The following is a 17585-nucleotide window of genomic DNA, read 5'->3' as shown; positions in this document are numbered from 1 at the left end:
CAAAAACACATCAGTCTCACTATATTCATTTACATACAACCAAATAATCTATTAGTATTGATGTCTGAATCAGACCAAAAAGCCATCATGCAAACATAGCAATCAATCCGATGGAGCTCAGTCAGAAATTTAGATCAGACTGGAAGGGGTGGTGTATACTTAAAATAATTAAATCAGGAAAAAATTAAGCATGTAAATGTTTGAATCTGACTAAATTCAAAAATACCTTGCACACATACACAGCAAGTGATTAAATATGTTTTAAGTCTAACAAATGTGCATTTATTTATTTACATCTTACAAACTGGTCAGTAGAGGAGACTAAATATTTATTATTAATTGCTAAAAGCTCTTCTGACATACATGTCAGCTTCCTTTTTGGATACGTCATCAAGGCAAAATAAAGGCAATACTCAACGGTGGCTTTATCTAGTTTTGAAGATGTGCATACATGTAATTCACATATACTATATAAACAAATATGAATATGTTTGCAAAGTTTAGGGTGCATTTAAAATAAACTGAACTTTCAGAATCTGCAATTGGATTGGATCCATTCAAAAGAAATTTACTGCATGTTAACATACTTGTTGGACCTCATAAGCTAATTTCATAACAACAAATTTTTATTTTCTTCAAATAAAGCTGTCATATGGTTTTAGATGATTACAAGATTCATACAGGCTACTTCTAAGACCATTTTCCCTCAAATTTAGAGCTGTATTGTAAAGCTATAGTCAACCTTCACTTTCATTGTATGGAAAAGAGAAGCAGGAACATTCTGCCTAAAATCTTTTCTGGATTTCTCTGAAAGAAATATCGTAAGCATTAAGATGAGAAAAAAAGTGACAAAGTTTCTATTTTTGGAAGAACAATCAATTGACCATAAACTTTCTCCTGCTTAAAAAAAACAATACCTGTCTGTCAGAGGCAATACCATATCTGCCAGAGGCAAGATATACTATGCAAAAGGTACCTGCTAAGCCATGGAATATTTGAGCTGTCTGTGTGACGTTAGCAGTGCTCTCAATAAGCAGTCCTGAAAACAGCCAGGGTGTCTGACCCCTGAGAAGGAACCAGAACAACCCCGAAGGGCCGACACAAGGCATGCACAGATGGGCATGCTTTACCTCTACTGACAGGGTCCAAGAAACGTCTGAGTCCAGATCCTGGTCCCCACTGTGCCTGAGAGAACCAGTTGCCACCAGATCATTTTTCATTAAGTAACCATGGTAAAAGACGAGAGTGATTTTCAAGTACTCATCACTTTATCTTGTTATTTCATTCATACCCTAATACTGTCAGGGGATTCAGAAAAAAATAACTTTAGGATAATATTCTAAGCCTTAATAATAGAAAGTGCAAACAATTCAGCAACAATATCAGTTATCAGACTCCAGAAGAGACTGATAATATCATTACTAAATTGTCTATGACAAAGGAAAACGTCAGTATTGCTCACTGAAAAGTCACCAAGTGTAGAACAGAGGAAGGCGTGCCATCCTCTTATTGGAAACACGAAGTTCTCACAATAATGGGAGTGTCACAACATTTTTTTCAACCCTTAAGAACTGTCTTTTTTAACTTTTTCGTGTTTTGAATCTTTGTTGCTTTCTGATTTCTCGTTACCTGTTAATTCGTGACAGTGAGAAAACTCAAGCACACATCGAGCAGCACCAGGATTTTTTCGCGTGGAGCAGTTTGGATGGAGTTTTTAGCGGTGAAAGAGCCGCGAACTTAGGATGTCTTCAGGCGCATCACGCGCGACGACACCAGGTGAGACTCCACGAACAAATCCAGTCAGCTGTATTACACAAGCCAGACAAGAGAAACGAGTGTATTTGTACATATTTTAAAATACAGAAATGCTGCTTATAAAGTTTAAGCACAAACCGAAGTCGTGAAGTCAGTTAGAAGGTAGAAAGCAATCACGTCGTCATATATGATTGACAGGTTTAGCGTTGTGAAAAGCAACATCTAAATTTTAAACACCATTTTACTATTCTTTATATGTTGGTCTTTGCAGCTTCTATAAACTCGTATAAATTGGGAGAATCCAAGAAAATAAATAAAACATTTAGAAATTATGAGAAAACTGTAAAAAGTTGCATGAACTATGATACATGGCGTAGTTTCCCTTTTACATTATTTTTTATTTTTATTTTTTTTTACCTTAATGCTCATTATCAACCACAGTGGTGCAGAGATGATGGGTCACTTTGAATCAGGTGAGGAGACACTGGACAACTTTTTAGTTCTTATTCAGATTTTTTAATGAACACTTTCAAGTATAGTATGTTGACCGTTTTCTAAAGTGAAACAGCAGAACTGTTTTATTTTACACAGACAGACAAATATTATTTATTTATTTATTTATTTATTTATTTATTTATTTATTTATTTATTTTGGAAAAGACAGACAGATAAATCAATGGGTTCTCTTGGTATGAGACAGGTATGATGTCAATACACACACACACACACACACACACACACATATATATATATATATATATATATATATATATATATATATATATATATATATATTATATATATATATATATATATTGTAGCTATGAATGGAATTTAATGGCATATTTATCTTGGCTCTCAGTATCCACGAGAATGACAGGAGATGACAAAAAAAAAGTCAGATTATATATATACTTTTTTTTTTTTCAACTGATTGTGAAGAAAGAAATAGATGGCTGGAGATTTACAACACATTTCAATGTTGTCCAACCTGCTTGCATTCCAGAAACGACAATAACACTTTATCAATTTGACTGCTTTGGCCAACAGCCTTCTCAATCTGATTTGTTTTTACGTCTAGATTTCCAAAGTAAAAACAGTGATATATACTAGACCTGTACGTAATTCAGTATGAACATAACACGTGATGGAGGAAGTGTACTGTGGTTTTCAAAATACTTGTTTGCATTCCTTTTCCTAGAATTCTTGACAAGTTTCAGCATTGATACTGGATTTATGAGTAGGCCAATAACAAATTCATTTTAGTGTCCATACAAATTAAGTACACTAAAATGGAATAAAACATTTCAGTGACATTAAGGAATATGATTTTCGAAGAAAGCTAAATAAATATTTAGACTGAAGCATTGCCAAATTTCTAGACAATCACTATTTTACAACAGACTGCTATTTTCAGACTTTCCATGACTGTGAGGCACCTGCTAAGATAAAAAAGGTTTGCAAGTTAGTGCCTTTGGTCATCACAAATCAGCATAACATCACTTCTGAATCATACTTGTGAATAGTAATGAATGGAATTAATGACATTCCACGCAACTGAGGAACAAACAAGACAACCTTTCATTTTAAATGTGTTTGTTTGGTGAAATGAATTATTCACACTATGGCATTAAAAAAAGCAAACGTACTGTTACTAGAACAGAAACAAAGCAATATAGAATATGCAAAACATATGCAAATATAATTATGTAAGCTTATTTTATTAATCATACATTGATTGAATTGTGAAAAGCGGGTATTACATACAAATTACAAATTAGTTGGCGAGTAGGAGTTGAAAAAAAAAAAGATTTGCGAAGTCAGCTGAAAAATAAATGATATAATTGACTTTTAAAATTGTTATTATTTTGATAAAAGACTCCACAGACAATTATAAAGCCATGAATGTGCATTCAGAATGAAAATAGGGTCAGTTTTAATTTCATTTTGAATGACAAACTGAAAGAGCTTTATAAAAGTAATGACCTTCTCTCAGTTACACCCTGTTATTGTATTGATGAAAACACTTCTTTTCTTTCTTTGAACAAAAGAGTTCCCTTGTCTTTCTTTGAAGGATGCTTTACAAGCACAGCAAGCACCTGAGTGGACGATACAAGAAGTCTGCACATCACTTGGTCTGGCTCCTCTGTCTTTGTGTTCACCTCTTGCCTCAAGGTCAGTACTGTATACTACTATTTCACCAAACTTTATTTGTTATAAATCACATAGAAAAACAGAAGGACATGTGAGACTTAAGTCTAAACCTGTGCTATGTATAGTTTTACATGCCATTTATCCGCCTAAGACAGCATTTGTTTAATTGCTTGCCAGCACTTCCTGTACAAGTCTATAAAACTCCTTCAAGTAGTAAAACGATTAATAAGAATGGAAGGAGGCTCTAAATTGCAAAGAGGAGGGACTAAGTCAGCTGTGCAGAAGAGTCACTCTATGCAGTAGACCAATGCATTTTTTTAAATGGCATTATGAATCTGATCACGTTTTAGATTGAAATTAATAATAAATACTAGTAATACCAGGAGAATTCACACACCCAGAGGGCATCTAGATGGAGGAGAACGAGAGACAGAATGGATAAGAACATTTGGAGGAGTCCAGTGGCCCGCAGCATGATTGTCCAGGCCTTAATGAATTAATTAGTAATGATCACAGTGAAGATAAAGGGATTCAGAGCATTTCACTTCTCATTCTCCAAGAGAAACCACCATCACAAAACGTACAGAGCAGAGGAGGAGAGTGCCTAACTGTGTTTCAAATGATGCACTATACACTATATTTATATTGAGAAGTTTGTTGTCAGTAACATAAAAAAAAACACTTTTTTTTCAGCAAAGACTGTTCGACTGTAAAGACAGATGCAGAATCATGAGATGTTAACTTGCAATGACATATGAACTTAGTATAAGATATAAAGATATGAAAGTCAGAATTGTGAGATAAAAAAGTTATTTTCTTTTATTATTTTTGTACCGTAAAAAAAAACAGATTTGTGAGATATAATATGGTATGATAATATGAGCACTCTTATCACAATGGAGTAAAAACCTCCCCAGTTACACTGGAAACCTCAGAGGATAAGCAGGTATTTGAGAGAAAAAAGAGAATGAAACAAAATAAACGGCTGAAAAACTAGATAGGTGTGAAATGTGTATGCAGTGATGGATGACAGTTGGAAAGGCAACTTTGAAACTAGATTGTCAAACTTTCTGTTAAGCTAACCTTTTGAAGTTAACTACAGTGATACACTACAGCCATATTTTTAAATACATTGTTTACAAAATACAACTGAACATAAAATACAGGATTTTGTAGCATTAGTGCTTTAAAGAACAGACAGTGCAGACACCATGGTTTATTTTACACAATTGAAAACTAGAAAAAATAAATGTTTAAAAAGTTCAAAAACAACTTAGATGTGACCTAGAACATACATCATTATTAAATATGGTGTCTACTAAGATCGGGGTAAATGCTGTTTCAGAATTAGCAGCTAGTCATGAGTCTTTTTTTAGACAGGTCATAGTCACGTCACACCTTCAGAAGTATTCATGGTATGTTAGACTAGCACACACACATTATATCAATCAGCATTTGGCTGTCAAGTTGTTCCTTTCAGGCCAAATCTGGGCTGGCCTGTTCTATCGGGTTGTGTGCTTGTCAAAGCATCAAACAGAAGCGTTATAACACTGACAACCTCACGGGGAAGTGGTAAACTGGATAGGTCAAAGGGGATTAGAGTTAAAAGTTAATGTGAAGGTGTGCAAATTTTGTGAAAATTTTAAAGAGCAGAATCATTTTCGGTGTCTTGAATGACCAAAGGGTACAGTGTCCTCATAAATTTGCAGTCAAAGTTGTTAATAGGTTATTATCTAGTAAATGTCAGTGGCCATACAGACAATCAAAGCTTTTGACAGAAGATTTTCTTCTGGGTGATGCTTACCTTTTTTCTTTTTTTCTTTTTTTTTAATAATAAAAACTAGTACAGTATATTCAAAATTGACCCCATATATGCTTTGAGTCTTATTGTGAAAGAAATATAGTACAGGTTCAGATGTGGTGGTTAAATTTCTGCAAAATTCTGCCCGCCAAAATGGTCAATTTTTCAGTTGTCAGTAATGAAGTGATGTATGAAGTCCCTCTTCAAGCAGCTTTCTGTTGGTCAACAAGGTGAATCTGTGACCAACTCACTCTAAAACTTAAGCAGGGAAATCATTCGCCCTCAAGCAAAATTACAGATTGCATGCTTTTGAGTTGAAAGACTGGACTTTGCCCACAAAAGGGTTGAATAACTGTGAATATCACTGTATCTTTATTCCAAAGAAATCTTTGAAATGTTTAATCAAAAAGTTAAAAAAAATCAAATAAATAATAATAATAATAATACTGTATGTATGTATGTATATACAGGTCAAAAAATTAGCATATTGTGATAAAGTTCATTATTTTCCATAATGTAATGATAAAAATTCAACTTTCATATATTTTAGATTCATTGCACACCAACTGAAATATTTCAGGTCTTTTATTGTTTTAATACTGATGATTTTGGCATACAGCTCATGAAAACCCCAAATTCCTATCTCAAAAAATTAGCATATCATGAAAAGGTTCTCTAAACGAGCTATTAACCTAATCATCTGAATCAACTAATTAACTCTTAACACCTGCAAAAGATTCCTGAGGCTTTTAAAAACTCCCAGCCTGGTTCATTACTCAAAACCGAAATCATGGGTAAGACTGCCGACCTGACTGCTGACCAGAAGGCCATCATTGACACCCTCAAGCAAGAGGGTAAGACACAGAAAGAAATTTCTGAACAAACAGGCTGTTCCCAGAGTGCTGTATCAAGGCACCTCAGTGGGTAGTCTGTGGGAAGGAAAAAGTGTGGCAAAAAACAAGAGGTGACCGGACCCTGAGGAAGATTGTTGAGAAGGTCCGATTCCAGACCTTGGGGGACCTGCGGAAGCAGTGGACTGAGTCTGGAGTAGAAACATCCAGAGCCACCGTGCACAGTCGTGTGCAGGAAATGGGCTACAGGTGCCGCATTCCCCAGGTCAAGCCACTTTTGAACCAGAAACAGCGGCAGAAGCGCCTGACCTGGGCTACAGAGAAGCAGCACTGGACTTTTGGACAAATTTTGTATGTCATTCGGAAATCAAGGTGCCAGAGTCTGGAGAAAGACTGGGGAGAAGGAAATGCCAAAATGCCTTAAGTCCAGTGTCAAGTACCCACAGTCAGTGATGGTCTGGGGTGCCATGTCAGCTGCTGGTGTTGGTCCACTGTGTTTTATCAAGGGCAGGGTCAATGCAGCTAGCTATCAGGAGATTTTGGAGCACTTCAGGCTTCCATCTGCTGAAAAGCTTTATGGAGATGAAGATTTAATTTTTCAGCACGACCTGGCACCTGCTCACAGTGCCAAAACCACTGGTAAATGGTTTACTGACCATGGTATTACTGTGCTCAATTGGCCTGCCAACTCTCCTGACCTGAACCCCATAGAGAATCTGTGGGATATTCTGAAGAGAAAGTTGAGAGACGCAAGACCCAACACTCTGGATGAGCTTAAGGCCGCTATCGAAGCATCCTGGGCCTCCATAACACCTCAGCAGTGCCACAGGCTGATTGCCTCCATGCCACGCCGCATTGAAGCAGTCATTTCTGCAAAAGGATTCCCGACCAAGTATTGAGTGCATAACTGAACATAATTATTTGAAGGTTGACTTTTTTGTATTAAAAACACTTTTCTTTTATTGGTCGGATGAAATATGCTAATTTTTTGAGACAGGCATTTTGGGTTTTCATGAGCTATATGCCAAAATCATCAGTATTAAAACAATAAAGGACCTGAAATATTTCAGTTGGTGTGCAATGCATCTAAAATATATGAAAGTTTAATTTTTATCATTACATTATGGAAAATAATGAACTTTATCACAATTTTTTGGGAAGGACCTATATATATATATATATATTATTTTCAGAGGTAAATACATAAATACATTTCTAACAATATTTCGAGTGCAATTTATGAGATTTGTTGTATTTTGAATACATTTTTTCTTTATAAATGGCAAAAAGTTGATCAAACTGATTTCAAGTTAAGGATTCATTAGTTTGAATATACCTGTACATTGAACCAAAAACTACCATAACATTTTAGTTGATATTCCAGTATACTTTATTTTTGACAAAACATCCCATATTTCTGTAGTGACTGCACATTTTCAGTAATGACAGTAATGCTTTGGTTGCAACCACACCACATTACAATATTTTAACTCACATACTAAAACACTACTAAAACATACTAAAATACAAAAAAATGCATAACTGTGCAATTTATTATTATTTTTTTCAAAATATGAGGATAATCTGTTTCCTTTTGTCACTACCGAAAGAATGATGCCATGTTTTGGTAGTTACTGTTTCCGTACAGTAACTACCAACACCTAAAAAAACAGTGTAATGGTATTGACGTCCCTTAAAGTTACACACAGCTTTTTCAGACTTTTGAACTAATCTACTTCAAAATGATGATACCTATCTACTCACACCTTGTAGCTATGAGAGAAAGGGGAAACAGGAATATTTTCTGATCATAAATGAATGGGTTTAGTTAAAGTTCAGTTCAGTTTAGTTCAGTAGTAAAGTTTAGTTCAGTCTTGGCCAATAGACTAAAACATATACTGGCCCTGCTATATACAGACGTCATTAAAATTAATTTAAAATAAAATTTCATCTTTCTCTATCTCCCCAGTGGATGGCTTATTTATGTCTAATGCTAAGGCTGTCCTGCAAGGGTGTGATGACTACTGGACCTTACAGGAGAAGGAGCGTATGCCTGTGCTCTTTCAAACCACGGTATGCGTGGACATACAGGTCCTTTCCCCAGGCGAGTGGACAGCATTTAACTATGTCTCGGCCCCTGCACCCAGCTATAATCTTGCTCTGCAAGGGGATACAAACAACCTGTACGCCTGGTTGTTGGGTGTACGCCACCAGTTCCCTGTCCAACTGACCACTAATCGCTGGTACCACATATGTCTTCGGTGGGACGGCCCTCGCAAAAGCTTCAGCCTGACGATAGGTGGCAACTCGGAAGTATACCAGCGGACCGTCATTGCCCGAGCAATCCCTCCTTCAGGGCGTCTTCTGCTGGGTTGCCAACCAAACAAAGCCTCCCCTGGAGCAAAAATGGCCACCGTGGAGCTCTACCTGTTCCGCATTTGGGACGATGTTGGAGAGCACAAAGCCTGTGAGGATGGGACAGTGATTGGCTGGGACTCACGACTTTGGGCCATCACACGAGCCCAGGCTAGAGTGCAAGATTATACATTGCAATGTGGTGAGTACAGAGATTCACAAAAGGGAAGCCTGTTTAACCGGTTGATAAGAGAGACAGGTTGAAAATAGCAGTGATTATGTATATGCTTAATGACTGTGTATAAGCCCGCATCAGATCAACTCGGCAAACCATAAACAGCCTGGAGCCTTTTCTATATCTGAACTAAAAGTATGCAGAGTACTTTTTTGTAATGTCTTCAAAGCTATTTAAAGCTTGGAATTTTGCTGATTGAACCAACCAAACAGATGTCTTGCTTGTAAACACCAGCATGCGGATTGGTCAGGACATTTTGTGTGTAGTTTCTTCATAAACATGCATGATGAAGATGATGCATGTTTTAATGTTGCATGTTTTCACCAATTTGTCTTCTCAAGAAAAAACTCACTTTCATGCATGTATTATTTCTAGACAAAATAACGATCCTGTTGAAAAATCCAGCTTTAACTGGTAGCTGTATTTTGGAACATGGTAGCTGATTTCTAGCTGGTCTAGCTAGTGACAATTTTGAACCAGCTAGAAGCCAGTTATCATGTTCCAGGACACAGTTACTGGCTTAATATGGATTTTCCAACAGGGTAGTCAATAGTCTTGCCTGTTCCCTGCATCAGAAGGTAACTATCATCTGACCATCTTTTGTGAATAATCGTTCAACCTCCAATTAAATTCCAGATCCCTTTTTAATTGGCTGAGTTTTGCATATGAACATTTTATTTACAACATTCAATGTACATAGTTGCACCTTTATTTCAAAGAAGTCTTTGTAATGTTTAATCTAAAAGTAATTGCCCAACCTATAATGGGTAAAATTGTCCATGTCTAAAGTTGAAAAAATAAAAATAAAACAGTGCAAGGATGAATCCCATATACATCAGATCAAATCTGGCTTTTCGTTTCTAGACATAAATGAGTTCACTATATAAGACATAGCTTTTTTCCTCCACAGGAAATTATGAAGTCAAATCAATTTCAAATATCCTAGTACAGGATATTTGAAATATTTCAAAACACATCCAGATGTGTCACATCCAGATCCCACAACCTGGGATGTTTTGATTGGAATGATCAGATCAGATGTTGATGCAGGGTACAAGAAGGACAGTAGTAACAACAATCTTGTCTTTCTATCATTTGTGCATGCCAATTCTATTTCTATATTTCATATTTTAGGTCTAGGGCATCTGCGTATGAAACGCAGTGCAGACAGTACTACAACTTCATCCAGTAAGTGCAGTGCAAGTGTGAATTCACTTCACAGAGTATTATTGTAGTGTGGTGGTGGGTAAAAGTCTTGGGGAGGTTATGTGCCAAACTATAAGCATTCAAATAAATATTTCCCATAAAAAGGACTCAGAGAGTCAGTTCATGTAAATTAGGGGTTTTCAAACTGTTCCTGAGGCTTGCCAGCAAGCCACATTTTTTAAGTTTCCTGGTCATGGAGAAATCTAATAATTCAGTTGTTTTAAATAAGGGCAAAATGCACAGGAGGGGAGTCTCTAGGTCCAGCAATGGTTTGAAAACCCATGCATTACATTACTGTTAGAAGAACCTTTTGAAGCACCTTTATTTTTAAGAGTGTACTGGTTTGGAATGACAAGAAGGTGAGTAAAGAATGACATAATTTTCTTTTTTGGGTGAACTATTCCTTTAACAGCATGTACATTTCCATCACGTTTAAAACAGCTGCTTGGACAATTTAAACAGGGCACAAAGGAGCATGATCTGAATGAGATGTCAAGAAAATTAAATATCTAATAAACCTCTGAACAGAAAGTTTATAACCAAACCTCCACACTGAATAGTAAAAATGTAATATTAGAAGGCATCATTTACTTAGAAATTACGATAGTTTCCAGAAATACTTAATCTATGGCAGTGCTTATCTTTAACGTCAAATGTCATTTCCACTCCTCTGTGAATGTATCTCTTCTTTTTGTCCTCAATCTCACGGATTGCTGCACTGAAAAGGCATGCCTGTTCCAGGCACGGTGCATGACGCAAACAGATGTTTTAAATAGCAGATGGGTTAGGTAATCCTGTTGTATTAAGGTATACGGGACAGGTTTGCAAGGAGAAATTGATGTAATTGACTAGAAAACAGCGGTATCTGCATATCTATAAGATCTTAAACAAGAAAGTTCCGCAAATATAAAGGTGTAACCTGTGTAAACTTTGTGCTCTGTTCTTTCACTTAATGAATTAATTGCATAGGTGTGTTTGTGAGAAACCTGATCTATTTTTTATTTTAAGGTTTAAAGGTTAAAGTTTAATATTTTATACACTTACAGCATCCCAAGTTTCAGCCAGCACCCCAGAGTTTGTCTCGACATCTAGTAAGTGTCAATCTCTAACAGCAACATATAGATATGCAAATAAAATGAAAGCATTGAACTTTCTGTCTATTTGCTTTTTACATTTTTTAAAGGAATTTGTTTAGTGTTGTGTTGAATGACAATTTGTCTCTTCCTCCCTCTCTTCCTTCCCTTTCTAAGGTCCACTCCAAATGATTTTGACTTCAATAATTACTGGTTCACTGAAATCCACAACCCAAGGTAAGTAACAGATGCTGTGGAATGTAAAAAGCTAGAGTAGAAAGTTCCAAATCGCCTTCAGTCAGTGAGCCATTTACTTTGTGTAGTACTGGTGCTGAATGGGTCAACATAGTTGACTAGTTGACTTTGAGCAGTAATTCTTTAAAGGAGATGAATCTAGAAACTGATATCTGTTCCTGTCAACAGGACAGAGCCTTCAATCTTTGAATCAGGCCTTAAACACAGTCTCTGCTTCAACCCCACAAGTCAGAACCACTCCAAATCCTGCAGGACTCTCTACAACAACTTCTGTTCCTTCAGTGACTCTCAGTGCACCAACACGAATTCCCCTCACATCAGCTACTACATCAAACACTATTACACCCGCTATTCAGGCTGGTTCAGCTGTTAATTACATAACTACTATGTCAAACACTAGTGGATTAAACACGTCCCCTCCAACTCCAGCCTCACCTATGTCTTACATAACTACTCAAACTACCCAGAGCATGTCAACATCTGCCCAGTCACTTTCAAGCAATCACAATAGCCAACCAGTCAGTACTTTTGAAACAACAGTCAATCATATGACAGAAATCTCTTCCACTGCACCAACTGTCGCGACTCAAGTAACCAATCAGACAGCGGTTCTACGAACAACGATGTCCAATGTATTATTCACAGGTATGGCTATTATCACTGCGTTCTGATTATGTCTTTTTTCTTCTTTCTTGGAAAAAGATGGATGGCTTCTATTTCTGTGATAATTACAGGATATTAAATTAAATTCCTTGCCTTCATTCTCTCATTCTGCCACATATTACATAATTTATACATTATAAAATTAATCCTAAAGGTTCAATTCTTTGATGTGTCTTTTCATTTGTTTCAGAGCCATTTGCAGTACAGTGTAGCTTTTCCCAGTCCTGCGCTAATGAATGTAAGAAAGATTTTTTTTTAAACCAAGCCTATTTTATTCTTAGAAGACATCATTTACAGTAGATTAAAAGTGGTGATTCCTGGGGATGTGTAATAATATCTCTCTTCTTGCGTCACACAGCATCATACTACTGGATGCTTGTGGAGGTGAAAGGCTCTAATATGACGGAGGGAGAGATTCAAATTTGGGTAAGAGCATTTTTATATATATAAAAAAATAATTAATAACCCTAATAATATAGTTGCCCTAATAATAATAATATTTAATTAGTTTTGTATTGTATATTGAGTATTTTATCAAATAAAGGGTTTTTCATTTTGAAATTCTGAAATTCCTGATGCTTCCCCACCTCTGTAATCAGTTTTCAGATTTTTTTCATGAAAGCATCTGCTCTGTTGGAGTTTCAACTACAGGAATTGAAACTACATCATGTCAAACTGACATAGTCTTTGTGGTAGGTATCATATAAAAATTAAATAAAAAAAACTGGCAGGGCTGTTCTGCTTCATTATAAAATGTCTTTTTCACCAATATAGAATACTGAAGTTAGATGTGAAGCCAAGCAGAACATCCAGTAAGTTAAACCTAACTCTGTAAGCTACACAACAAGTATGATCTCATTGAAATTCAGTATCAAGTAATGCTACTACTGCCTCCATTCTTACAGACGGACAAATTGCACTGTGCTACTAGAGCTGAGCCAACCTGTGAATATATGCATCCTCCAAAGGCTTGTGCAAAACGGGACTATAAACTCATATATACAAATCCAGCTTCTGGGAGAAGTAGAAAGAGTGGGTGAGTGAGACGAGCACATAATTCTGTCACAACTTTCTCACCCATTTGTTATTCCAAACGTGAAAGTGAATGCAGACTGGGTCTGTTAGGTTTCTAAAAGACAAAAAGCATAATAAAAATTATACCTTTGATCATATAACAATAATAGACAGCCGTTTAAAAGATAATGCATGATTAATTGTTGACAAACAAAATGCAATTTGTTTACAGGCAAAGGACTGTGCCCAGAGCACGATATTGCGTCCCCTGGAGGGGGTTTTGTGTACTGCACATCTCCAATGTCTTATGAAGATGTCTGCAAGACCCAGGGACCTGTCAGTGTCACATGGTACAATATGATACTGACTTGCCACACTCTTAAATGAGTTCTGACCTTTTTAGTGTTTATATGCGATTGAATTATTGATTTCATTTTTCTCTCTTTCTTGCATTAGTTCTTATAATGAGAATGGTTTCATTCCTAAAGAATTCGCTAATCAGTTCTGCAATGGTGAGTGTTATTACTCTTTGAACTTACTATTTGGTCATTATTTTCTGATAAAAACCAGTCAGACTAATATCATATTCAAAAATTATTATTATTATTTTTTTAGATGAGAACCAACAATATTGTGAGTGTCACGTGTCTACCAACAGTGGTGAGTGGGACATAATTGCTCTTTGAAAGAGCAGCTACAATAATGTGTCATGGACCAATCAGACTCCAAGTTCTCTGTCCTACCTCTCTTTTAGAGACCTATTATGCTGTTCGTCTAAATATTACAAGCCCAGATGTGAATTTCATCTACATTCAGAACATGGTGAGTTTTCAGAAAAAAAGTTTTTACGAACAGGTAAAATTCCTATAGTAAGTGTTTAACCAAAACATTGCTGTCTAAAGATTTGCAAGTTATCGTACCTCAATGAATGACAAAATATGGTTATTGTCTTATTAGTTATATTGTTCCATTCAACAGGTTGTACAGTTGAGCACTCCTTGCAACAATTCCAGTATGCAAGGGTATGTCTGCGATTCCTGTCAAAAATAACACTGAATATATGAAATTTGGGAGTCAGAATTTTTTTTTTAAGTGAAATTTATACTTCTATTCTGCAAGGACACATTCGAAGTGTGACAAAAAAAGTGACAGTAAAGGTTTTTTTAATGTGTTTTAAAGGTTTATATTGCAAATAAATACTGTTCTTTTGAACCGTTTATTCACCAATGAATCCTGAAAAAGTGTATCACAATTTCTGGGTTTTCAAAAAGTTATCTTAAAAACTAAATATTGTGTGTATATGTGTATATGTGTGTGTGTGTGTGTATATATATATATATATATATATATATATATATATATATATATATGAAAATGTAATATTATGTACAATTTCTTTATAGTTATAATTTTTCATGTTCATAGGTCTATGTGTAATTCTTTTAATGAAGTATACCAGTTATATCAGGTAAACATCCATTTGTTTTCCATCTTCAGTAAAATAATCTTGTTACAAGTGGGTCAAATCTTGTTTTATGTATCTGCTCTAAAAGGTTGTTATTTATGCTTTGCAGAGAATGCACTTGGAATGTTTTGGTGAAGGAACGAGGCAAGTTGTACTATTGATTGTTTATGTATATCTGTGTGCATTTGGTCCCCGTGATTTGGCCAAGTAAGACATGTTCCTGGATCAACATCTTTTGTTGATCCTGGATCAACATTACTGTCCAAAAATATAGACCAGACCCAATCCCTACCTAATCCTAAACCTAACCCTACCCACAATTTATTCCTAAAATCAGAGAGAAATGATGAATAACAAGCCTAAAACAGACATTTCCTGAAAACTTGTCCCTCGATTCTGATTGGTTGATTGGAATGTTGTTCCAGGATCAACAAGGATGTTGATCCAGGAATATGTTGTACTTGGTGAAATCACTTTCACCGTTTGCATTTACAAACGGCATAACTTGTCTTTCATTCCTCAGGATCTACACATGTATGTTAACTCTGCAGCTGTCAAAACAGCTGGATGTGTGTACTGTTAGTACTGCTATAGCTGTTCTTTTGAAGAACAGTACCAACATTAGTTTTGATGGCCCCCTCAGTCGAATTGGTGAGTGTTGAACTGTATGTACTGGTATTCCCCAATTATAGCTAAGCTTATCCAAGTGGTGTAAACAGCAAAAATGCTATTATTTTCCTGTCTCTCTACTATACAGCCATATGTCGTTTGCCTACTGATGCGGAAACCTTTCCTTTAAACTCAACATTCACTTGGATGTCTGTAAATTTCAGTTCCAGCCACATTGATGACATCAGCAACAATTTGAAATGGTAAATCTTGTATTCAGTTCCTATTTTACACTGTGCACACTGTGCATGTCAAATTTCAGTTATTTCCATGTCTCAGGCTATATTTACACTGATTACACTATATTTACTTCAGATTCAAACCTAATAATGTTTTTTATTAAACATTTGAACTACATTCCATGGTGAATTATTAATGACTAAACATCAGTCCTAAAGAACAATTTTGAAAAGTAAACCAGAAATTTGGGTAGTGTAAATGTAACCATTTAATGTGATTTTTGCCAAGCAGGGCATGTTTCCTGACAGACATTCTTGTTAGTCCTGAAACCGCATTCTAGTAAACCAATCATATATTATAATCAGTATTAGGATGGGATTTATGTTTTGAACAACATTCTCATCAACCTATAATTTTCTCATTTTAGCAGTATATAATGGTTAGAATTGTTTGTTTGAATAGAATGTTGTTTCAGGACTAGCAAAGGCCTTTGCCAAACAAATATTCCAATCTTGCTCTTTATTTTCCAGTGCACAGGATCAGATATTCGCTGTTATTTTAAATGAGAGCTGTGAAGTCTCCCCTTCTGAGTCCTACACAACTCAAGTTGTCCCTTCTAGATCAAGTTCTGAGAGCAGTGCTACATTCCCAAACATCAAGTCTCCATCAGTAACTACAGATTGGTCACTGACCAACCAAACCCACACTGCAGTCACATCATCCACACCATTAGTCACAAACACTTCTAGTATACCACTCAGTACAACAAGTCTAAAATTAAATACATCCATCAACAGTACAGACAATCAAACAAACACTGTTTCAAATTATACAGCAAGTCTGCCACTCAATTCAACACATGATACAGAACCACCCGTCAATATAGCAAGTACACTACACTATATAACAACATCAGTGGTCAGTACAACACATAAAACATCAAGTTTAACACCTCAACTGAGCAATACAGCAGTTACAACACACTATACAACAACCTCACCAGTAAGTACAACAGGTACATCAAACAATATGCCAGCATCATTGGTCAGTACAGAAAATATTATACACAATATAACAACCCCAGAAGTCAGCAAAACAGGTGCAACACACAATATAAAAACTTCACCTGTCAATACAACAGGTATGTCAAACAACATACCAGAATTATTGGTCAGTACAACAACAATGGCACACAATATAACAACGCCAGCAGTCAGCAAAATGGGTACAACACACAATTTAACAACTTCATCTGTCAATACAACAGGTAGATCAAACAATATATCAGAATCATCAGTCAGGACAAATATAACACCCATGATACCAACCTCACCTGTCAGTACAACAGGTACACCATACAATACAACAACTTCACCTGTCAGCACAACAGCTACATCAAACAATATAGCAAACTCACCAGTCATAACAACAGGTACAGAATCGACACTCAATATAACAACCTCACCTGTCAGTACAACAGGTACATCAAACAATATACCAGCATCACCAGTCAGCACAACAACTACGACACACGATATAATAACCCCTACAGTCGGCGCAACAAGAACAACATACAATGTAACAACCTCACAAGTCAAAACAACACTCAATATAACAACTTCAGGGGTCAGTACAACACTCAATGTAACAGCCCAACCGGTCAATACAGCAGAGACAACAGATAAAATAACAACCTCAGTGGTCGGTACAACACATATAACACTCAATGTAACAACCCAACCGGTTGATACAGCAGATACAACAGACAAAATAACAACCTCAGTAATCAGGACAACATATACAACACTCAATGTAACAACTCAACCGGATGATACAGCAGATACAACAGACAAAATAACAACCTCAGTAATCAGGACAACACATACAACACTCGATGTAGCAACTCAAC

At 36.0% G+C, this 17585-nt stretch overlaps 1 protein-coding gene and 1 long non-coding RNA gene across 2 annotated transcripts; both read left to right on the top strand.

Moving 5' to 3' along the window:
• Positions 1-1682: 1682 nt before the first annotated feature.
• LOC132115639 (adhesion G-protein coupled receptor G4-like) lies at positions 1683-15038 on the top strand. Its single transcript, XM_059524052.1, has 14 exons — positions 1683-1776; positions 3830-3930; positions 8531-9118; positions 10286-10339; positions 11404-11448; positions 11608-11667; positions 11854-12084; positions 13595-13712; positions 13819-13874; positions 13978-14022; positions 14117-14184; positions 14341-14384; positions 14788-14830; positions 14937-15038. Exons 2-14 carry the CDS (start codon positions 3831-3833, stop codon positions 15036-15038), a joined length of 1554 nt encoding a protein of 517 aa, XP_059380035.1. The 5' UTR covers positions 1683-1776; position 3830.
• Positions 15039-15348: 310 nt separating this feature from the next.
• Positions 15349-16811, top strand: LOC132115736 (uncharacterized). The gene is made up of 3 exons (XR_009425552.1): positions 15349-15478; positions 15585-15699; positions 16207-16811. It is a non-coding gene; the product is annotated as an uncharacterized LOC132115736 (long non-coding RNA).
• Positions 16812-17585: the final 774 nt, after the last annotated feature.

The sequence above is a fragment of the Carassius carassius genome, chromosome 35 (genome assembly GCF_963082965.1).
Source record: "Carassius carassius chromosome 35, fCarCar2.1, whole genome shotgun sequence".
Classification (NCBI taxonomy): Eukaryota; Metazoa; Chordata; class Actinopteri; order Cypriniformes; family Cyprinidae; genus Carassius; species Carassius carassius.
Note: the sequence above shows the minus strand (reverse complement) of the source record. Positions and strands in the feature narration are given on the sequence as shown.

Excerpts from the sequence above, each read along its gene's own strand:
- LOC132115639 (XM_059524052.1), top strand. The coding sequence starts at position 3,831 with ATGCTTTACAAGCACAGCAAGCACCTGAGTGGACGATACAAGAAGTCT. Across the intron at positions 10,340-11,403 it reads CAGTACTACAACTTCATCCA|CATCCCAAGTTTCAGCCAGC; the intron begins GTAAGTGCAGTG and ends ATACACTTACAG. Across the intron at positions 11,449-11,607 it reads AGAGTTTGTCTCGACATCTA|GTCCACTCCAAATGATTTTG; the intron begins GTAAGTGTCAAT and ends TCCCTTTCTAAG.